We start from the raw sequence: 23,645 nt of genomic DNA, 5'->3' as shown, positions 1-23,645 counted from the left end.
AAAGAATATACCAGAAACAGAACCTAAAGTTGCTAAAATACTGAATTTTGTATGTTCCTCACAAAACTCCTTTGAGGGCATATGAAATACAATTTCTGGGCTTCACTGACACAGAGGAGACCATATGCTATAAGGCGCAGCAGCCCCGCGGCGTACACTGTAAGCCAGACCCACCTGCACCCCTCCGAATCCTTTGGGACCCAAGTACCGCTCACATTCCAGGGCAATGTCAGCCCAGCGCCACTCAAACAGGTGGACGATGGAGGTGCGCCCAGGCTTGGTGTGGGGGGCGTACTGAGCCCAGCAGAACCCGAGGGCCGAGAGCAACAGCAGGAACTTCATTTTGCTCTGAAGTTGTCCGGGTTCTTTCCAGCCACTATTTATATTCCTGCAAGAAGCATGGTTTACAGAGTAAATGTTCACATGAGCAAATACTCCCGGCACAAAATGTTGACTCATAATCTGAAAGGAATTATCAATAAAGCATAAGATTGTACAGGAAATGAATCCAACTGACCTCTGAGAACCTTAATGTTTTCTTTATTAGGGAATATCAGCCTTTTTTAACATCTGGCACTTTATATACATAAAAAGCAATCCCCAATCATGTATTATTTACTTATCATTGGATTTTATTTCCAAAGCCCTTCAAAGATAGAAGGAAAAGAACAAACAAAGCCAACTAAATTCATAGTCAGAATGTTGCCTTAGGCCTGGCCAGTGTGGCTCAGTGGTTGAGCATCAACCTATGAACCAAGAGTTCAAGGTTGGATTCCAGGTCAGGGCACGGGCCTGGGTTGCAGGCTCGATGCCCAGTGTGGGGCATGCAGGAGGCAGCCAAACAATTATTCTCCCTCATCCACTGTTGTTTCTATTTCTCTCCATCTCCCTTCCTCTCTGAAATAAAATATATATATTTTAAAAATTGTTACTCCTAGCCCCAGTTTTTCAGTTACTTAAATTTCTGCACCTAAGATTTAAGAAACAGTTTGGAAATTGAATGTCTATGAATTAAGGAAACAGAACATTTCGTCTCTCCATCAGATCATGTGCTTAACGCATGTCTGTAGAGGGAATGTGTGAGTATACATGTTTTTTCTTTACCCCTTTCCCCAGCAGTCTCCCGTCTCAGACAGGTACAAATACATGTTTTAACAAGTACATGAATTAACATTAACCAAGAACAGAAAGTTATCTACTCTTGTCATTTGTAGTCATTAGTCTGTCAGCGGTTCTCAACCCTTTGGCGGTCGAACGACCCTTTCACAGGGGTCGCCTAAGACCATCCTGCCTATCAGATATTTACATGACGATTCATAACAGTAGCAACATCACAGTTATGAAGTAGCAACGAAAATAATTTTATAGTTGGGTCACAACATGAGAAACTGTATTTAAAGGGCCAGAAGGTTGAGAACCATTGGTAGATGCTCTATAAATATCTTTATAGCAAGTAACTTAATAAAAGTATTAAAAATTGCCCTAACCAGTTTGGCTCAGTGGATAGAGCATCAGCCTGCGGACTCAAGGGTCCCAGGTTCGATTCCGGTCAAGGGCATGTACCTTGGTTGCAGGCACGTCCCCAGTGGGGAGTGTGCAGGAGGCAGCTGATCAATGTTTCTATATCATCGATGTTTCTAACTCTCTCCCTTCCTCTCTGTAAAAAATCAATGAAATATTTTTTTTTAAAAAAAGCATTAAAAATTTTAGTAGAAATACCTCCTCACATCTATGTCTGTTATTTCATCACTTGTCTTTCTCTCCGGGTGTTTTTATATTTTTTCTGTTTTCCCAGTGTTCAATATTCTAGAACATTGGGCAGTAATACTACTGCAGCACTTGGTCGAGATAATGGTTTCTCTTCTAAAAATGGTCACAATCCCTCTAAGTTTTCCATGGAATCTCATGTACAATTTTCTTAAAACAATACTCTGTCGCCTAGGAGCCCTCCCTCTACCGAAAGAAAGGAGAAATAAAAGCAAGAAAAATGCACCTGAGATGAGGATAGTAAGTCACGTGGGAAGGTTAGAGAAGAGAAGACAGACAGTCATGTTAGCCTACAGTTCTCTGCAGGGAGCGCTGCCTTTGGAGTGAAGGTTTGGACGCATTTTAAATCTAAATTGTACGTTTTGTGCTGGTGGACACTGAGACTTCAGATGTCAACAAACCTAAAATAGACTGTGACACTTTGAACTCTATCGAATCATATGCCAGGAGCCACTTATTTCAAGAGAAAAAGGGGGGAAGGGATTACATGATACTAAAAAAAGCAAACTGTAAAATAACTTACCACATCAACTTCTGTAAGCCAGCAGTCCCACAAATCCTCCGTTCAGTCTCTTATCAACGGTAAAAATTAAGAAAACAAACAGTTCTCTTTTTCTCTTAAGGAAAAAATGCTGCATTTTAGACTTTATAAACTGCCCATAATCCTCCTCCTTCCAGTCGTGGCTCTGAGGACCCTGCTGAGTTCTCCAAACCCACGTGGTACCCGGGCTAGCCTCAGCCCCGCTGGCATCAGGCCAGGCCAGTCTCCTGAGCGCCTGGGCGTCCCTCCCTGTCCCCACCCCCTCCGCCCCAGCCTCTCCTCACTCCTCTGCCAGGTTGCTTTCGTTTTGTCCTTCCTTTCTCTTTCTCCGAGCCTCTCCCAATCTCCACAACCCTTTCTTTTCTGAATGGTTTATATTACTCCACTGGGGGGGAAATTGCTAAAACAAACAACACCCTTAATGACAGATTAGAATATCGCTGTGTTAAATGAGTTAAGTAACGTAAGTGTGACTAGAATGTAAACGAAGTCTCTAAACCAGAAATCTAATTTTGAATGCAAGCTTTGCCATCGGCTCTGAGCCCGGAGGAAAACCATGAAGTCTGTACATGACACGTCGATCCTCATTTAGCAAATGGGAATCATGGTATATGTTAAATATTCAAAAATAACTACAGCTAGCAACACGCATCCAGTGCTGCTGGTGCCATTTCTGTGTGTTATCACTTGATTTCTCACGTGTGTAAATGCGAGAGCTGTGCTCGTACCCAGTTTTAATTACTGAGACCACAGTGTGACTGCATAGTGACCATGTAACCCAGTCCTATCAGCCTGTCACTGGGTGTCACGAGTATCGTATGTGCAGGTATTTTGGAATCTGGGAATTTGCTTGGCTAGTAGTAACTGTTAAGACATGAGCAGAGCAAGGACGATGGGCCAGGTACAGAAACTCACCAGGGTAGAAAGCCCCGGATGCCTAGCAAGGGGCAAAACTGGGAACACAAGAACCCCACCACCACCACCATCCCCACCGCCCCAGGGTAACCTATCCTCCCCTAGGGCGGCAGTCACTAACCTTTCGGACCTCTTGGACACCAGTGTCCGCGGACCACCAGTTGGCGACGGCTGCCCACGTGGTTAGCACACCCTGACTTTTCAGGTCACTGGTCGTGCGGTTTAGACCCTGACCTTTCCTCCCGAGAGACAACAGCTAGCCCTCAGTTGTATTTCAGCTCCAGGCTCAGAAAAGCAGCAAAACCAGGCAAGCGATGCAGTGGTTGCCCCACGAGCAGCTACATGGCTAATGACCCCTGCCCTGGTGCTGACCAATCGGGAGACCATGCCCTGAAAGAGCACGCCTGGAAAGCTGCTGAATATTCTAGACCCTCCTCTGAACCTGCCTTACAATTTCCACCCGCAAGAGAGAGAGACTCAGGACAAAGGAGCAAGCCTGTGCCACTCCCTTCCCCCTTTCCTTCCCCCACAGGCATGTATCTCCTAACCCAGGGGACCCCATGAGACTTGCAACCCGGGGAGCAGTGGGCAGCGGCAGCTCATCTGGGCTCACCCCCTGAGCCCGTGTCCAAGGCCCCTTTTCTCTGCCCAGGGAGCCACAGCAGCCGCCTCGGCTCTCTGTTGCTCCTGAGCCCTTCCTCGTTGCACCTTCCTAAGTATATTTTTGCTGCCCTCGTGGACCCAGTACCCTTTGGCTCAGTGCTGTGGAGCCCTTCCCTCTCAATGGTCCCATCCCCCATCCTTTTTCCTTAAATAAAGTCATTTTTCTTTATTCACAGCCTGAGGTGGCTATTTAGCCTGCCCGACTTTCACCTTTCAGGAATATGTTTAGAAGATCGCAGAATGAGGGTTTTTTGTTTCTTCAAATTTTCACTCTGAACAAAATTAACTCCCCTGTTAGGACTTGATCCATATCACCCACAGAACGTTTTCTTGTTCATACTCGGTGCCCCTTCCCTCGGGGGAATTATACACTCCTGTCCTGCTGAGCCGTGGAGTGTCCATGTGACTTGCTCTGGCAGTGAAATGCAAGCAGGAGGGATATGTTGGACTGGGAGGCCTCTTTGTCCTCTTTGTTAAATCTTGTGTCAAAATGGAGTTCTGTGGCCAACTGTGAAGTGGCTAAGATGTAGGGTCAGTGCCCTTGTTGACCGATGATGAACTTGACACATACGCGTGGTTACTATAAGCCAAGGAGGATTTGTTGTTTTTGTTACTAACCTATTCCTTTCTGATACAACCATTAAGTTCCCTTATGCTCTTTGATTCAGAAGACATTCTATATGACATTTGCTTTCTCTTGGGATGTAGGAAGTTAAGGGTATGCATTTCTAGGAATATGTCCATTTCATCTAGGTATCTAATTTGTTGGTGTAGAACACTTCATAGTACTCTCTATTTTTTTAAATATATTTTATTGATTTTTCACAGAGAGGAAGGGAGGGGGATAGAGAGCCAGAAACATCGATGAGAAACATCAACCAGCCGCCTCCTGCACGCCCCCTACTGGGGACGTGCCAGTAACCAAGGCACATGCCCCTGACCAGAATCGAACCTGGGACCCTTCAGTCTGCAGGCTGACGCTCTATCCACTGAGCCAAACCGGCCAGGGCCGTAGTACTCTTTATAATCCTTTTTCATTTCTATAGACTATGCAGCAATGTCCCCACTTTCATTTCTGATTTTAGTAATTTGAGTCTTTTTCTCTTTGTCCATCTAGCTAAAGGTTTAATTTTGTTGTTTCTTTCAGTCAACTTTTGGTTTGATTGATTTGTCTCTATTATCTTCTTTCTCTGTTCAATGATCTCTACTCTGATCTTTATCATTTCCTTTCTTCTTCTAAGGTTGTGTCTCGTTACTTCTTCATTTTCTAGTTCCTTAAGTTGCAAATTAGGTTATTGAATTGAGATCTTCATTATTTGTAGGTAATTATAACTGTCAGTTCTCACCTTAGTACCACTGTCAATTCATCCCGTCATTTGGTACATTTTTTGTTTTCAGTTAAATATTTTCTAATTTCCCACGTGATTTCCTCTCTGATGTATTGGTTGTTCAAGAATGCATTCATTTCAATGGGAATGTGAATTTTCCAGCTTCCCTTGTTACTGAATTCTAACTTAATCCCATTGAAAAATCTTTGAATACATTAAGAATACTTTGAATAATTAGTAGCTTGATATATGGTCTGTCCTAGAAAATGTCCCACGTGTACCTGACAAGAACGTCAAGTATGCTATTATTGTTGGGCAGGGTGTTCTGTGCCTGTCTGTTAGATCTGGTTGATTTATTAAGCTAAGTCCTCCGTTTCCTTCCTTATTTTCTCTTTTTATCCCTTTTCCTGAGTGGGGTACTGATGTTTGCAACTATTATTGTAGAAATATCTATTTCTCCCTTCAATTTTGTCCATTTTGGCTTCATACACTTTGATGGTCTAAGTTGTGTAAATGTTTAGAATTGTTAAATCCATTTGCTCTATTGAAACTTTTATTAATACGTATTGTCTTTATTTTCTGTTGCAACCTTTTTTATTTAATCGATTTTGTCTGTATAGCCACCCTGCTTTCTTTGCTTACTAATTGTATGTAACAATTTTTTCTATCCTTTCATTTTAAATCTACTTATGTCTGTGGATCTAAGTCTTAATAGACAGCATATAGTTTGACCATGTGTTTTTACTGAGTTTCTTAATATCGGTTTTAATAGAAGAGCTCGCCAGCCATGAGCTCAGCTTCTGGCTGAGCCACGCTCCCCCTGTGGGAGCACACTGACCACCAGGGGGCAGCTCCTGCATTGAGTGTCTGCCCCCTGGTGGTCAGTGCATTTCATAGTGACTGGTTGACCAGTAGTTCTGGTCGTAATGGTTGCTTAGGCATATATATATACATATATATATACATATATAGGGAGAGATAGAAACATCAGTGATGAGAGAGAATCATTGATTGGCTGCCTTCTGCATGGAATTAAACCTGGTTCATACATAGGTTAACACACTGGCTGGGCAATAATCATGAGTCTTTTGAAACATGTACACATTATTTTTCGCCACTTATTTAAGTTTTCATTTTTAAAAAATGTTGAGTTCAGAGATAGGATGGGACAGGGGAGAGAGAGAGAGAAAAGAAACATCAATTTATTGTTCCACCTATTTATACATTCACTAGAGGCCCGGTGCATGGACTCATGCACAAGTAAGGTTCCTCTGCCTGGCCTGCACCTCTTGAAATCCATCCCCCCTTCGGGGATGTCAGATAGCTAGTTTCAGCTCAGTCCCCGCAGGCTCGATCCAGACAGGAGAGAGCTTGATCTTGTGCATTGAGCATCTGTCCCCTGGTGGTCAGTGTGCATCGTAGCAACCGGTCAACGGTCATTTGGTCGCTTAGGCTTTTATATATACAGATTGGTTGATTCTTGTATGTATCCTGACTGGGGACCACGGGTATAGGTGCATAAATCCTCAATCAAGTGTTAATAAGTTGTTCAAACAATATATAAATAGAATTATACATCATGGTCAAGTGAAGTTTATCCTGGGAAGTTCAGAATAGTTCAAATTCTGAAAGTCAGATGTAATTCATCATGGCAACAAAGTGTGACTCTTCCACAAAACACCACGTGCGGGCGCGCACGTACAGTGCGATTGAAACTTCATGGCCATGCGCAGAAGTCAGTATTTTGTGGAAGAGCTGCACTCAAGGGGCCAAAGTGCCTGGTGAATGTTAGGTGCGCATCAGCTATTGATTCTGTTCCCTTACTTCCTCTGAAAGCCTTAATATCTCTTTTTTTAAATTTTTTATTAATTTCAGAGAGGATGCAAGAAGGAGAGATAGATAGAAACATCAATGATGAGAATCATTGATTGGCTGCCTCCTAAACGCTCCCCACTGGGGATCGAGCCTGCAACCCAGGCATGTGCCCTTGACTGGAATCGAACCTGGGACCCTTTGGTCCGCAGGTCGACGCCACTGAGCCAAACCGACTAGGGCCCTTAATATCTCTTGATATTGATTTTGAAGGAGTCTTATTTGCACAGTAAATACTTTCTGATTCACCTAAAACAGCAACCTGAATGCTGTGCCTTCTGTCTGATGACTGACTTACCAGGATGACGCTGACTGTTCATGTTGCTCTTAAAGGAAACAAACACTCAAGGTGTCTCACTGCTTCACTCCTCCGAGCCCTTGTAGAGGCATAATGGAAAACCACCGTACGGCAATCAGAGTTTACATATCAGATATTACTGTGTTTGTTCTGACTGCTCCACCGGCCAGCCGTTCCCTGCCTCCCTCCTCCCTGAAGCACAGTATTGAAACGAGACCAATTAATAACCCTACAGTAGCCTCTAAGTGTCCACGTGCAAGGGAGAGTCACAGGTCTCTCACTCCAAGTCAAAAGCTAAGGATGAGGAAGCTCAGTGAGGAAGGCATGTCCAAAGCCAAGACGGCCACAGGCTAGGCCTCCGGCCCCAGACAGACAGCCGAGTTGTGAAAACAAAGGAAAAGTTCTTGAAGGAAATTCGAAGTGTTACTCCAGCAAACACACAAATGGTAAGAAAGCAGAACTGTCTTATTGCTGATAGGGAGGAAACTGTAATGGTCTGGATAGGATAAACCAGCCACAACCTAATTAAGGCAAAGCCTAATCCAGAGCCAGGCCCCCGCTCCCATCAGTTCTAAGGTGAGGAAGCGGCAGGAGCAAGTCTGAAGCTGGTGGAGGCTGGGTCATGCGGTTTAAGGAAAGATGCCGTCTCCACAACCCGAAAGGGCAGGTGAAGCAGCGGTGCTGATGCAGAAGCTGCAGCAAGTCAGCCAGGGAGCCAGCCAAGATCAGGACGGAGGTGGCCACACGTGACAACAGGCTGCAGTGAGAGAACAGTGACATTGGAAGCCGATGCCACAGGGACTTTCAGGGCTAGACAGGAGAGGTCAGTGCCTGGCTTCAAAGCATCAAAGGACAGACTGGCTCTCTCATTAGGGGCTAATGAATTGTGACTTTCAGGTGAAGCCTGTGCACATTCACCATTCTGAAAGTCCGGGGACACTTAAGGACTATGCTAAATCTACTCTACCGGGCTCTAAAAATGGAACAGCACATCTCTTTACAACATGGCTTACTAAATATTTTAAGCCTACCATTGAGGCCTACTGCTCAGTAGAAAAGATTACTTTCAAAATAAGACCCTCCAAAAAAAAAAAAAAAAAAAAAATGACTCACTGTAGGCTCAGACTACGGTAGCATTTTTTTTTAAACAATAAAGTACTTGTAAATTAAGGTATGGACATTGTGCTTTTTAGACATAATGCTATCGCATATTTAATAGGCTACAGTATAAACATAACTTTTATAGGCACTGGGCAATCAACAAAATGTGACTTGCTTTATTGTGCTGATCTCAAACCAAACTGTAATATCTGTGAGATACGCCTGTATATGAAATTTTTCCTCCTTACCTACAGCAGAAACTAATTTCACCAAGGGAAGGGAATTTTATATGGGAAACATTTTTACCTTTTGAATAACATTCTAATAGATTATAGGGGCACAAAAATCAAAGACTAAACAAATTCCCTAAACTGGAAACACACACACACACACACACACACACACACACACAAATAAACAAAAAACTCATAGCCAGACAAACAAAACTCCTAAAAGAATTACAAGAAATAAGATCACTATTAAAGAAAATTTTACAAGTAAGAGCACTGGTATGCAGGTAGGAATTAAAAAGGGGCATTATTTATAATATTAAAAAACAATTTAATTTAATATTGTAAAACCACCTTAATAAGACCATACTTTCCTAGCTATGTAAAACATTAAAATTAAGAATACTATTTTAGTGAAAAAATAATTTATTATATAGAAAGCTGATTAAAATACACATAATATATGTCCAATAAACTAATTTAAGTGCATATACACTTAATTTTTAGATACACTTTAAAAGCTGTTACGCACAGTTCCATAGCCCAGGTGGTCAATTTCTTCTCAGAGGTGCAAAACACGGGAAAGACATGGAATTCAAAAGGAACCTAAAATACCATAAAAATTAATTGAAAGCAGTAATGAGTATAAAACAGTTCATTAGTTTAAAAATAAATAAAAGCTAAAATATTTATATTTAGAAAATTAGTGAATCATGTCAGTACATTTTATTTGTCTAAAAACAACTTGTAAAGAAAGTGATTTACATTAAAAAATATAGCATTTGACTCCCTGTAGGGGGAAAAAAGTAATTTCAATATCTATAATTTTTTGCACTCTTTAGGATGATAGTGATTATCAACAGATTTTTGAATTGTTTTCACAGGACTAGGAGTAGCAGGATTTGCAAGAAGGAAATGTAGAGGCACCAACCAACCTTTATTTTCCTACCTAGAAAGGTAGACAGGTAGGTGACATTAGGTACCTAACCATTTTAATCTCACAAAGTCGGACCCCAACTGCAGTACTTATAATTATACTAAGGGAAGGGATCTTTTCAATGAGATTCTTCGTCAATTCCCAGAGATTTGATTTATTAGTTCTGGGACCGAGTTCAGGAATCTCAGTCTAAAAATCCTTCCTAGGTGGTTCTCAACCTTGGTTGCATGTTAGAGTCAGAACTTTGGGAGGTCTGAAAAATCCCAGAATCTATGGTGGACACCTGATCAACAAGTCAAAACTCTGGGGGAGGAACCAAGGCATCAGATTTTTTTAGTGTGTCTTTTTTAAAAATCAATACATTAAGTCTCCCAGGTTATTTCAATGTGCAATCAAATCTGAGACCCAGTTCTGAGTAATCCTGGTCATGAACTAGTCTGGAAACCACTGCTCTGACATATCCACCGGACTGTTTCTCTCCATTTAATGTGCTACCCTGAGTCAACATTGTCTTCCAGCTGATACACTTTTCTTCTTGCTTTAAGAGGAAAGAGAGATTCCTACTTGCTGTCTCTCTCAAAGGAAATTTCAATAACACTTTGAAGGTGAGGTCTGTTACTCTTACTTGGAATTTACATAGGAATCTACTTATGCTATTTTTTAACTAGCTAATATTTTTTAATACTTGAATTCTTAAAATAATAAAAGAAAAAACCTTTCCCCAAATTTTACAACACATTATACAGAATACCTAACTAAATCTATATATATAAAGGCCGAAGCGACCGGCCAACTGGTCAGTAACTATGATACACACTGACCACCATGGGCAGACGATCAATGCAGGAGCTGCTAAGCTGCAGTCACTTGGCAGCAGTGGTTCTCTGGTGATGGACCCGGAACCAGAGAGGAGGGAGCCCGGTTCTGGGGTGTGTCATCCGAGAACCGCCCTCTCGCAATCTGGGACTCCTCGGGGGATGTTGGAGAGCCAGTTTCGGCCTGATCCCCACAGGCCTGGCCGAGGGACCCCCCCACCGGTGCACGAATCCATGCACCAGGCCTCTAGTATGTCATAAAACAGAACACGTTACTGAATTTGGTCTAGAAATTACATAAATGAAGAAAAAGGGCTAAATTCTGTATTAAAGTAAATGCATATATTCTACAAGTAAATAAATTGACCTGATTCACTAACTTTCCCTGAAAAAATTATGTAACCTAAAGGAAAGTCTAGAAAATTTAGCAGCACATCTAAACAAACCCATAGAAGATTTGTTCAATCAACACTGATATTTAGAAATATTTCTTTTAAGTAGCAAAAAGTATTGCTTATTCTGGACCAATGGGTGGGAGGGACAAAACATTTCTAAGAAAACAAAAAACGAAAGTACTGCCCCCAAAAGGATACGAGAAAGGATACGCTTTGCATGACAGTATTACAGCGGTATTTACGCAGGAGTGCTTCTAAAGAAGAACAGCGGATGCAGTTTAATTTCTTCTCATTTCCACAGGAAGTTTACATATAAATGATTTTTTAAAAACACTATATATTGTTTCTTGTTAACTGTTCCACTAAGGCATGTAGGACTTCTGACTACATCACTATAGATGTTTTAAGATAAAATTCAAATGTTTAAGGTATCCCATAAAAGGAATAAACATGAAGCAAAATTTTCTGTAAGTTCAATAATTTTTTCAGCTTAACAACAGTAATTTTGACTCATTTACTTCATCTTCTTCCAGTGTACAAAGGCAGAAATATTTTAAATAAAAGGATATATTTCCATTCATTTTTCTTTCATCAATGTAACACAACTTTAAAGTTGGAAATGTAATTCTACCATTTTTAATAATAAAATTACTTGAGTGTGCATTAGAATTACATATTTGAAAAACAGATTTCATTCCACAAAAGACATGTGTATATTTCTCTTAAGTGTTCAATTAGTAATTACTATGCAAATGCTCAGGCCCACCAAGGATGACTGGTTTGTCCTGGCTTGGCCTACACCCCCCCGTCACAGAAAAACTGGGGGGCAAGAAGGGGAGGAGAGCTGGCTTCCTGGTTTCCAAGGTCCCCACCCCAGACCTCCTGAACAGAAACTCTGGCAATCTGACACACTCCCCTTATAAAACCCATTTTCCCAGTATGACTTTTAGATACAAATAGGCTTTATTCTGCAGTTATAACTTTGAAGTTGAATGAGAATTAACTAGTTAGACATGGACAGATGGATGCATGGAGCTAAGGGCTTTCACTGGAGTTACTGCTCTACCAGCTCCAAGTGGTAGGCAGGGGTGACAGGCGGGGAAACCATAGGACCTCCTCCAGAAGAGTTTGTGGCAGAATCTCAGAAAGTCTTCTCCTTCCACCTATTCATGCCCACACTTACCTTTACCAATTTGTATCACTTTCTTTTTCCTTCTTTAGAATCTTGTTTTGGTCTAGCAGATCGAGCGAATTGCTAATATTTAAAAATTAAGGTTTCCTTTACAAACATGGAAGCAGTCTTTTCTAATTATCAAGAACTTTCTAATTCAGGGTAGAAGCAGAGTTTTTGAATTTATCTTTTATATTTATTTTTATACTCTCAGACATCTGTTAAGTATGTTTTATCTACCTGCTATCCACGATTTGGGGGAGAAGTAAAAAATGTACCTTTTCTCTCCAGTCAGTATCTTCCACACCTAGACCTTCATCTATCCTGCTGATTAATAACTTGCAAACTATATTCACTACTAAAAGCGGGGTGATTAATCAATGGTATATTCTGTTTATTAAAATTCTTAAATGCAAATATGAATTACAGTACGATAAAATATAAAACTACAGTGAACTGTATCTCGTTAATGACCCTAATGGAATTTCGGGGGACTGCAGGCTGAGGCTCAGCGTGCACACACTGTTGGGCCGTGTAGGAGATCGCCTCAGACGTGGCTACAGTTTAATAACCTCATGCTGCTGCTGAGGTTCCTTCATCTCCAATCATCATCTAAACACTTACCTCTCTCAGCTAAGTATGTCTGTGATTGAGTACCTCCAGTTAGAATGTCAGCTGTTAGGTCTTCTAAAGGTTGATAAAAATTAGTTTCAACTATACTCTTCTAACAACTAGTGTTTGGAACAGACAGGTTAAAAGGATACAACCACCATAGGTTTACCAAAGAGAACATATCCGTTAGCTTCCTTCAAGGCCTTTGCTGCTGCCTTCTCGTTCGGGAGCCCAATGAAGGCCTGTCCTTTCATGCGGCCCTCCTTCATCAGGCGGATGTCAAACCTGGAGGTCGGAAGAACCACGGTGACCAAATGAATGGAATTTGCTATTTCAGTGCGAAAACAGTTATACAACCTCGTTAGCACATCGATTCCTCAGGCTTCCTAACACTGTATTTTGTGGACAGTTCTAAAATTGATTCTATGAGTAGACAATAGAAGTTTGAGGATGCACTTACATATATTTTTTAGCTACCTTAAATGTATTTATGTGATTTTAAAATTATCTTACTAGCAATTATGAAGCACATTTCTTAAGTTGTTACGTCGTATCTCTATTTTTTAAAAATTCCATGCAACCAATTCAATACTATTACTCAAGAGAAAAAAAAAAAAAACTATATGACCAAGAACAGAAGGGCTGATCATGACCCCAGAAAAAGAACAGGATTTCAGAGCAGCAAGAGATGTTACTAATCACCCAGTCAAAACCACGGATGCCCATGGAGACTGTGGTTTCTTCACTGTTGTTATACTGAGCTCAAGCCAGAGTTTGGAATACGAAGCAGATGTGTTATTCCTAGTGTAGAGTTCCACTCTTCAGTAGTGTATTTTTTTTAACATTTTGGACACAAAGCTATATTGGAGACTCCTTAGAAAAAGCAGATTATAACTTGTAACTAAAGTACTGCTTGCCATTTAGAGAGTCTATAGGACTAGGAAGATTATATAAAGCATAAAAAATGCAGTGAGATTTTAAAATGCACATGACTAAGTCCCATGGGGAACAATTATTAATCTGCCATTTTGTCGGGTACAACTTTCTCCATCTAGAATTATTTTCCCCATGAAACTCTAATTGCAGGCAATCCTGGAAATAGAAGGAAAGAATGTATACACACATTTGTACATATCAATGTACATAAAGTATTTACTTATTTATGTTTCTTACCATCATGATTTAAAGGCCGCAACAAGAAAAAGGACCGGCAAGAAAACCTTCTGAATGCATATAATGGAGAATGGTAAGACCTGTGCATACCTATCTAAAAAGGTATAGAAGGCCAGACCAGACTTGAAAAGTGCTAGTTGCTCAAGAAGTTTAAAACAAAATTAACCAGTTGAGAAGTCTCTCTCCTCGCCTCTTCTGCTTCTAGTTTACATGGCCAACACAACAGTCCTATGTACTTAGGAGCCAACTATTATGGAATTTCAAAGAATAAAATTCTAACTGCAAGCATTAGCTTTTATGTCATTTACTAAGCATATCCCTCCGAGACGCTCTCATAGGAGCCTTGCCTGACTCAGTCCAGTTCAGAGAAGTGACTGCCACAGGGAGAGTGAGAAACTGCCTGACGCTGTGGGCCACCAGGCGAGGCACCGACAGTGGTTTCCAGGGGGACTGGGCACCAGCAGCTCGGCACCATCCCAGAGCTCTTAGGGATGCAAACCCAGAGGCCCCGCCTCTGTCTGGAAACCCAGACTCTGGGGAGGGACCCAGACTCTCCAGGAGATTCCTGTGCCGGGAACCTCTGCCTTGGGACTCGCGTTTCTGATGAGGCTGCTTCTCTAAGTACATTTTACCAGAACTCGGCTACCAATAGTTTCATGTATTGTTTGTGGCCGCTTTCATGCTCTGAACGCAGCCCTGAGCTGCTGCTACTGGGACCACGTGGCCCGCACTGAGGTGAAACCACTGGATGTTTGCAACCTGCCCATCTGCAAAGAAGCCTGCCGACTCCGCTTCTCACTAAAGGACAGCGCTGGGATGAACCAGGGTTACTTCCTACAGGTGAGAAGAACACTCTGAGAATATGACGGCCACTTACATTATCCGTTGTGTTTCTGATGAAAAGTCAACATATCTTCCAAAAATAAATTTAAGGTCCTAGAATTTCAATAAGGGGAAAAAAAACAAGTAAGGAAGTCCAGCCAAAAAAAAAAAAAATTGTTAAATAATAAACTTTATTTACAAAACTTGACTTACCTTTTCTTGAACATGTTTAGCTAAATTCTTTACATAAATCCTACAGTTTGGTTCACCGGGTTCATAACTTCTGAAAACCGAAAGCGTTTCCATTTCTTATTTAAAAACAAAACAAGGAAGTAAAGTTAAGATATTTTACATCCATTTTAAAGCCTCAGAGGGAGCAAGGCTGGTCCATGTCCTGGAATTACCTTCTCTGGAGACCCGGCCCTTCTCCAGCTCCCGCCTGGAGATGCACTCGGACGGCGTCTCGTCAGAGTCTTCCTTACTCTCCTCGGCGACGCTCGGGTTAGGTTTGGGGAAGATCTTTCCAAATCCTACAGTGGACGCATCACCTTGGGCAGCAGGTAAATCTAAGGGTTAAGGTCAACAGGAGCCATTAAGAATCCCTCCTCTCAAGATGTTCTGTTTTCCACTTTGAATTGTCAGGACGTCTTTGGCACTAAGCCCTGTGGTGTTTTTCTCGGATTTTACAACAGGCAGGCAAAGTCTGTTTGTCAAGGTTCAAACAGTAAGTATTTCAGGGCTTGCCGGAGTAGGCAGGGTCTTCATAAGGTACAAAAACGTGTACTAAGAGAATTGGCGCCTGCAGGCATCTACGCACAAGATGGTCACAGTGCTGTTTCCTAACCAACACTGCGATCATACCAACAGAACCACCGCACATCACACTTCATGAACCACGAAAAAATAAATCAGCATAAGAACCCTTCTAGCGCATTTCCAGCGCAGACATCAGTACAAGCCAGACTCCGGTGCACCCTGCAGTCCATTTCTTGCAACAGGCAATGCGACATTTTCATCGGCAGCACCAGTGCTGATTATAATAAGAAAGGTGACACTGGACTGTATCCCATGGTACTGAGGAAGCCCTGATGGCAGAGTTTACATACAGTCCACAAATACTAAGATAGAAACATTGCGTATAGAATATAATTCTAACACAAACGCTGACTGAGAAACATGTTTACATCGCATTTAAAAACTATGCTAAGCGAATAAACCAGTCAGAGAAAGATAAATTATCACATGATCTCACTCATTTGTGGAATATAATGAACCACATATGTAATACTTTAATCAATAAAGAAAACAAATAAAATAAAGATCATTTACTTTAAATTCCTTTAAAAATGTGAAAGAACCAAAAAAAAATACAAAAAGAAATTAACTCATAGACAAACAACAGTATGGTGATTACCAGAGGGAAACAGAGATGGGGGGAGGTAGGAGAGAGTAAAGGAGGGACACGTGTATGGAAAGAGACCTGACCTGAGATGGTGAACCATAAACAGATGATATATTATAGAACTGTGCCCCTGAAACCTATATAATTGTATTAACCAATGGCTCCCCAGTAAATGCAATAAAAAAATATTGCATTTATACAATAGAAATTTATATGGAATAGAAAAAAAAATAGAACTAGAACGTGCTTACCAGGATTTTGTTCTTCAAAATCATCTTCCTTTTCTAATTCTTTCTTAAATGCAGCCGGCATGTCGGTGGATATATGGAACTCAATCTTTTTATTTCCGACCGGCTGTGGTTGATCAAATACATCCGACGGGGACAGCACCGGGTGTACACTGCAGTTCACAATCACAGCATTACTTTGCAACTATAAAGAATGCTCCCAGGAAAACACTATTTTGTGTTTACTGTACTTTTAAAAAGCTAACACTGATAAAGCATGCACCACTCCAGGCATTTCACAAAGTAAAACTTCTATTAACTACTTCGGTAAAGCCTGACACATGTTCTCCTGTAAGTCCTATTAAAGTCCTAGTTTAGACAGATGCAGAGTCCCACAGCAAGTGACAGGGACAGTACATGAGGACTATTAATTAAAAATGGGGAAAAAGATCATTTTAACAAATGCCTTTCTCAATTTATGAAGTTATGGGCTCAAGGGAAGTTGACATAGTAGAAAAGTTCCATGAAATTAAAATTGCAATTAAGAGTAATGGAATCTGATTAAGATATTGAAATACATAGAACTCCATGGCAAACAGACATCTCTGCCACAACCATTTTTTAAAAATGTGAGTTCCGCAAGCAGACTAGCACCTACAGAGCCCTTGTCCCATAATCCAAAACAGAACTACCTGTGAGAGACGGGGGCAGGTGCGGTCAGCATGTCCTTTATTTTCCGCCTTTTTCTCACATGGCGCTGTCTTGTTGCTTTTGGTCTTTTGGGCTGAAGATTTGCCAATTCCATTAGTTTGGCCATTCTGCCTTAGAGAAGGGAAAGGCAAAAATTATTTCTGTACACCAAAAGGTTGCCAGTTCGATTCCTGGTTGGGGCGAGTACAGGAGGCAACTAACTGATCGATGTTTCTCTCTCACATCAATGTTTCTCTCTCTCTCTCTCTCTCTCTCTCTCTCTCCCTCTCTCTCTCTCTTTCCCCTCCCTCCCTCCCTCGCTTTCTCCCTCCATCCCCTCCACCCCTTCTTCTCTCTAAAAAAAAATTTAAAAAAATCAATGAACATGTCCTTGGGTGAAACTAAAAAAATAGTGTATAACTACTATATGCTCGAGGGGTTGGTGCTGGGGATAAACAAATTCTAATGTCCCCAAGTTACCAAGAATTACAGTGAAATTCAGAAGAGCAAGAGAATCTCCTCTGATGGAATGTGTCTCTTCGAATCTAAACAAGTATACGGCGTCACGGACCTCTGCCGGTCTTCCTCATCGCTGCTCTCGTATTCGGACTCTTTACTAGATAAGTCCTCGTCCTCGTCCGGCAACGGCGGTTCCTCCGGGGGCCGCGGAGACACAGGTGGGAGAGGGGCGTGTAACGGCACATAGTCTTCATACTAAACAATAACAAAACCAGTGATGTTTCCAGAACACATAAACCACTCCGTTCGATGCATGACTCTCGTCTCTGTAGCTCATGATATTCTGACACACTCCCACACACGGAGGGACACCTGTGTGGCAGACGGCGAGCTGAGCAAACACGTGCTTCTTCCTGGGCACCTGGCATACACCTTTAAGAATCTCTACCTAAAGGTGTATGCTAAAGTAACCAAGTATTTCCAAACTCCCCTGGCAGTTAGAGTTCACCAGGAACATGTTTTGGCCAATGAAGGGTTGGCATGAAAACCCTCCACACATGAAATTCTCTTCCTTCTTGCTTGGCAGGCTGCGCGGCAAAGCCCTCACCAACCTGCGAACACGCACAGTGGGGGCCGAGGTCTGTTGAATGACTGAATGGGGCAGAGCATCATGCTGCACTATTTTTGGAAGGAACTTGACTTGAGCACGAAGCAGCTTATATTGCGTCAAGTGACTAAGACTTGAATTTATTTGTTAACTGCAGTTGGCATAAGCTTAACATCCTTGCACTGAGCCAGGCACTGTGGTGGCGGGAAAATTTTCTACTTAAATGTCAGCACTGAATAATTTCTCATTGAGGTTATCTGAAATAGGACTGTGGCAAAATAACAACCAGAATTATTCCACAGCACACAAAGCCTTTTACCCGAATTCCTGATAAATGTGCATAGCAAACTCTAATGAAAGTATTAGCAACCTTTCTTCTGCAAAGAAAGCTCTATATGCCACAAAACCGCAGCAGGGGGTGAGATCAGGAAGTCGGCTCCAGGTAATTATCCTACAGGGGCAGGCTGCTGTGGACCGAAGGGCTAACAGCTTTGTGGTCTCCACATGACCCTGATCCCCATCACAGTGACTGTACCTGCTCCTCAGTTTCAGGGCACAGGAGAGGCCAAGGGCATCGTAACATTTAGTCTCAACAATCCCTCCCCTGCAGGAGTATTTTCGAATCTTGAAAATTCTAAGAGCTTTCTTACCATGGGAGGTCGTGCGGTGATTGGTCCAAAAGGTGTGGGCAAATTCATTTTATTCATAAGATGAAGCACCTTAAACGGTAAAGCATTTAGAACCGCTTAGTAAAATGGTGACCAGCTCACGTTTTCTGTACTTAAAAACTCTGTGATGACACTACGATGAACGTGGTGCGGAGGCCGGCAGACCTCTCACCTTCATGACCAGGACAGGCTGGAGCAAGCCCTGGCGCATCTCAGGTTGGCCTTCCTAAATTTTTGTCAGTTCTGCAAACGTTATTCTCATTATTACAATACAAAACCTTCCGACTTGCTATTTCTCCCTTGATTATTGTAAAATTAGGAAACAGGGAAGTAAAATAACAAAATCAACATTACCTACATTCTGTACTTCAAAAAGTATCCTATTACTATCAATACTTTCAAACCTTTGCCAAGGGATCAACTATGTCCTTTCCTTTAAGAAAGAATCTCTATTTAAAGGTGTATGCTAACGTAGCCAAGAATTACCAGAAACTGCATTTCCCAAATTACCTTGTTTATTAGTATTAATACTAAACATAATGGGCTGCTTATGCCATAGTCTATAAAAGCCTGTACCTGGAGGCAGTAATATTTCATTACCGTTTGAAATGGACGGAATGTCTGTGACGCACCCCACCCCACAATTCACATGCTGAATCCGGACCCCCAATGTGCAGGTATTAGGAGGTGGGGGGAAGGGATGGGGCTTTGGGAAGTAATGAGGTCATATGCCGGGCCACCTGCCACCTGAAGAGGGCCCTCACCAGAACCCCACCTCCCTGATCTCGAACTTCCAGATGTGAGAAATCATTTTCTGTTTTTAAGCCGCCTACTCTGTGGCATAGTTACAGCAGACTGCACTGATGATGACATCTGTAAGCTACTGTAATGTCACTGCCTGCCGGAATTAGTCTAGTTAGTACTATGTGGAAAACTCTGAGATTTGGCATGGAAAATAAAATGCCAGGTTCCTCATGCATTTCCTGTGGGGAAAGCTGATTTTACTCTACGCACCTGGACATAGAACTTGGGCACACTTGCCAGGGCGTTCACTATGTTGGCGAGGATTGTGCTGGACGGCGGGGGGTACATGTACTTGAGGCAGGAATCCAGAGGAAACGTCAGCCTAGAAAAAATATTTAAAATGCTCACTGTGTTCCACTGAGTTTCATGTCAATAACTCGTTTTAGATAATCTGGTAACAAAAAGAACCAACCCAATAATTCACGAGTCTAGGGTTGCTGGGGCCTAACAGACCCAAACAAGCCCATTTAGGAAGAAAGCTGCCTTCTGGCCGCATTACAGAAAAATAAGACTTTTCTTATCAGACCTTATCTCGTAGCTCTGAACATTCTAATGGAACCAAATTCAGTGACCAGTTCTTATAGCTCAAAATGTTTAATCGACAGACTAAAAATAGACATGACCAAATATCCCTTTTGAATAAATTATCTGATTTACAGTACACACACACACACAGAACAACAAAATTAAAAGAACAACAGAATACAAAGAAAAAGCGCTAACCCGTGGTTTGGTGCAATTCCATTTTCTATAGTCAAACAACCAAGTTCTTTCTTTTCCTTATCATCTTCCACAGGCTCATCAGACCTAGGACACACAGAATCAAAGTTGATCTTAACTTTAGAAACAGAGTGGAAAAGTACGTACAGAAAAAACATTATCTTTTCACACATGGCACGATGAAAACTGTTCCATGCGACATTTCATTTAATCGTCACTGAAACCCTAGGAAGACGGTATGGTAAATCTCACTGAAGACTGAAAACCCAGCATTTACATGGTGTACAACAGTGACGCTCCAATTTCTATAACTGCATTGCTCTCCTCCCCCAATTTCTAACTTAGCAGACCAGGTTAAGGCCCCAAAACCTGTATGCCAGTCACAATCCTAGAGGAAGCAGCTGTTCCAGGGACTACTAGTCTTTGAGAACCACTGGTGTAAAGCTTATTTGTAAAGGTTATGTAACTTACAAAGAGCTATAACTAGAAAGCAAATACTAGTCTTCGATTGCAAAAGCCATACCCATGCATGATACCCACGGTCTGTAATACAACAGGCTTTATGCTAATTACCTTCCCTCCACTTAAAGGTGAATGTCATTAACGGTATTCTCTACTCACTTCACATTAATTCCTAATATTAAATCAACTCCTAATGCATGACTAGAAACAAAAATACATTGTTTTAATGTATTACATTCAATTAGAGAAACGTATCAATGTGAGGAAAACCCAACTGTCTACGCACCTTTTCTTTTTGTCTGTGCCTGAAGAGGGACATGGGGAATGAACTTCATCTTGCTCTTTTGCAAATTCAACAACTAAAGTGTGACCTAGAAGTTTCAGCTGGTGGAGTCTTGTCAGTGCCTTCAGTTGGAAGAGAAGAATAAGAAATTGGATAACTGCACCAACAGTGATTTGTTAGAGGCCATCTGCATTCACACATGTCCTTTGTTAATGCTGTTACCACGTCTTTGGCTATTTCTTACCCATTTCTCATTTCGCGCTGCCCAGCCTTTCTGACTGGCTTCCTATCACTTAGCAAAATTAAAATCTGATTAAATCCAGCACATAGTTAATCTGCTGTTCTTAGATCCCAATACCTAACCTCTGGGTGAGATCTGCCAACTGACAGTCCCAGGTAGCCTGTGGAGCCAGATCTTGCAATGCAAACCCTTTCGCTTTATAAAACTATAGTTTATGTGTTATTTTTGAACCAAGACTGGATAATTGTTAACTTTGATAGTAAAGAAAAAGTCCCACCTTCACAGCTGCTTTTTCATTAGGGAAAGTAGCAAACGCTGTATGTTTCTGAAAAAGAATTAAGGCACAAAAATTATTTCGAATATAATTTCAGGTTTTCATAAGGAAGTCTGATATTTTACCAGTTAGTAGTGATTTGACACATTAATAAAATCTTGGAAAAGAATGAAAAATCATTATCACTTTAACTGATTACTGCTAATTTCACACACACACACACACATCCGTCAAATAGTTCAACAGATCAAAAGTTTAAAAACCTCTACTATACCCAAAGGACTATCCTTAAATTATCCAAAAATATAAAATATCTGCTATTTTATAATACATATAAAGATCTTAAACTTTATACACCCAAATGCAGAGTTTAAAATGTTCATAAGGAAGAAAATTCCCTGAATGCATGTTTCCTGTGGGCTTTATCTTTGTAATAAGGGTTCACAGGAAGAACTCTATGTTTAAATATAAATTACATTAAGTCGAAAGAAAATAAACTATTATGCTAAGAAAGAGTTCTTGCCTAAAGCATTTGAAGTTGCTTGAGTAAATTGTTACTTTGTCTCATCTTATCCAAGATGACTTGATTAAATGCACTTAAACTGAACCACTTAGAATATTTCTATCTGCTGGTCCACAGCAGGTCCTGGAACAATGAATGTCATTTTGTTCAAAGTCCGCTCCTTCTAGGTTGATGAGCTGCCTCGGGAACTTGACTACCTCTTGTTTCCATCAATCAGCCTGTGGTAAAACCAGGTTCCTTGTATGTCCTTCTGCTTAAAGTTGCAGAACCTATCGATGACATGGAGGACTTACTGTACCTGACACTTGGACCAAACTGGTCTTTTTTCACTAATCCTCAACCCTGGCTGCGTATCAGAATGCTAGGGGCCCTGTAGCTCCACGGGTGACTTGTCCCAAAGACCACCTTGCGGAAACTTAGCGCCTTCCTCTTCTAATGCAGACAAGTCCAGCTAAAACGTTGTCAGGTATAAAAGAAACAGAATAGGAATTCTGTAACTAGTTCTCTCCAATCTATTATTGCAGTTTCTCCTCTCTGTTCATGGTCTGTCTTATGAGTGGCTTGTACATGAACCAACATTTTTTTAGGTCCTTCTTCCCTGTTTCCGAGAGCACGGAGCCTGGGAGGAACACCCCCATCTTCCGAGGCGTTTGGGGACCCCGGGATTGGTACCTAACTAAGCCGCGTCCCCTCCTTCAGCCTCGCCTTCCCCAGCTCCCTGTCTCGCGGCGCTGTCACCGACCCAGGCTTCCGCCCATCAAAGCCCCGCGGGACCCGCGGGAGATGGGGATGGGAGAGAGGGGAGTCCCACGCCGCGAGCGCCTCTCCCCACGCGAGCGCCTTACCAGTCGCCCCTTATCGGACAGGACGCGCACGGACTGCGCCCCGAAATACTTCAGCAAGTCCTCTTTCTCCTCCGCAGTCAGCTCGGCCGGCAGGTGCCTCACGAGGAGGGTTCGGTCGCCCCGCGGCGGGGACAGCGAAGTGGAGCTCGGGCATCCTCTGGGCGCGGGTAGCGGCTGTTCGGGGGCCGCCATGGTCCCCGGAGAAGGACTGACCCGCACGCGGAGTGGACCACCGCAGTGAAAAGCAAGCTGGGATCAATGGTAAATTTTCCGCCTCGCGCGAAGGATTCTGGTAGCACGGAAATGCCGCGAGAGGTGGTCGCCTTCTCGCGAGACGCTCGCGAGAGTGACACTTTAAAGGGCGGTTCCTGGGACTGGAGGGCGTGGTTCTGCCGTGATTGGAAAAGAACGTGATTAGGATTCCAGGCAGCTGCGGAAGGTATTAAAAACGGAAATGTGCCCGAGAGAGTGTGTGAGGATTTAAAAAGTTGTCAAAGAAGGAACAGAGAGGCAATACCTCAATCGAGCTGAGGAAGGAGGAGGGAAGCCCGACAGGAGGAGTCTGATGCGCATGTGCGGGCGGGGAGCGGGCCCGGGCGCGGGAAGGGGCGTGGCGCCTGCGCAGTCGGCCGCGCTGGCTGGCTTCCCGCTCCTGCCAGGCGGAGGGGAGGCTGCAGGCTGCGCTTGTGGGTGTGGGTTCACTGTCAGGATAGGATATGTCGGAGACAGCAAGTTCTTTTTGCAACTCAGCGAGGTCCACGCAGGCAGGAGAACTCAGTGTAAGGAACAAAGGGTCGAAA

The 23,645-nt window shown here is 42.3% G+C and overlaps 2 protein-coding genes across 5 annotated transcripts in view; both read right to left on the bottom strand.

Moving 5' to 3' along the window:
- LOC102757613 (pancreatic alpha-amylase) overlaps nt 1–7,463 on the bottom strand; it is a 15,257-nt gene extending 7,794 nt beyond the window's left edge. Inside the window, exons 1-2 of one of the 3 annotated variants that reach the window (XM_015563402.1) lie at nt 7,385–7,463; nt 175–388 (exon numbers count right to left, since the gene is read on the bottom strand). In XM_015563402.1, the coding sequence (XP_015418888.1) occupies nt 175–342 (168 nt within the window). In that variant the 5' untranslated portion in view covers nt 343–388; nt 7,385–7,463. Of the gene's footprint in view, nt 1–174; nt 389–1,993; nt 2,165–2,290; nt 2,650–7,384 lie in introns of those variants that run through there. The other 2 variants (XM_006762944.2, XM_006762945.2) reach the window with 2 other exon arrangements.
- A 1,660-nt stretch (nt 7,464–9,123) lies between these two features.
- On the bottom strand, nt 9,124–23,148 carry RNPC3 (RNA binding region (RNP1, RRM) containing 3). Of its 2 annotated transcripts, none has more exons than XM_006762943.2 (15): nt 22,846–23,148; nt 21,481–21,528; nt 20,966–21,084; nt 20,221–20,304; nt 19,708–19,819; nt 18,676–18,744; nt 17,531–17,673; nt 16,962–17,087; nt 16,294–16,442; nt 15,045–15,206; nt 14,854–14,948; nt 14,696–14,754; nt 12,798–12,930; nt 12,046–12,117; nt 9,124–9,321 (listed from the first exon to the last, which is right to left on the bottom strand). In XM_006762943.2, exons 1-14 carry the CDS (start codon nt 23,035–23,037, stop codon nt 12,061–12,063), a joined length of 1,548 nt encoding a protein of 515 aa, XP_006763006.1. In that variant the 5' UTR covers nt 23,038–23,148; the 3' UTR covers nt 9,124–9,321; nt 12,046–12,060. The 2 variants fall into 2 exon arrangements, with proteins under 2 accessions (XP_006763006.1, XP_006763005.1); XM_006762942.2 differs by lacking the exon at nt 9,124–9,321 and adding an exon at nt 10,651–11,116.
- Nucleotides 23,149–23,645: the final 497 nt, after the last annotated feature.

Source organism: Myotis davidii, unplaced genomic scaffold, assembly GCF_000327345.1.
Source record: "Myotis davidii unplaced genomic scaffold, ASM32734v1 scaffold217, whole genome shotgun sequence".
NCBI lineage: Eukaryota > Metazoa > Chordata > Mammalia > Chiroptera > Vespertilionidae > Myotis > Myotis davidii.
Note: the sequence above shows the minus strand (reverse complement) of the source record. Positions and strands in the feature narration are given on the sequence as shown.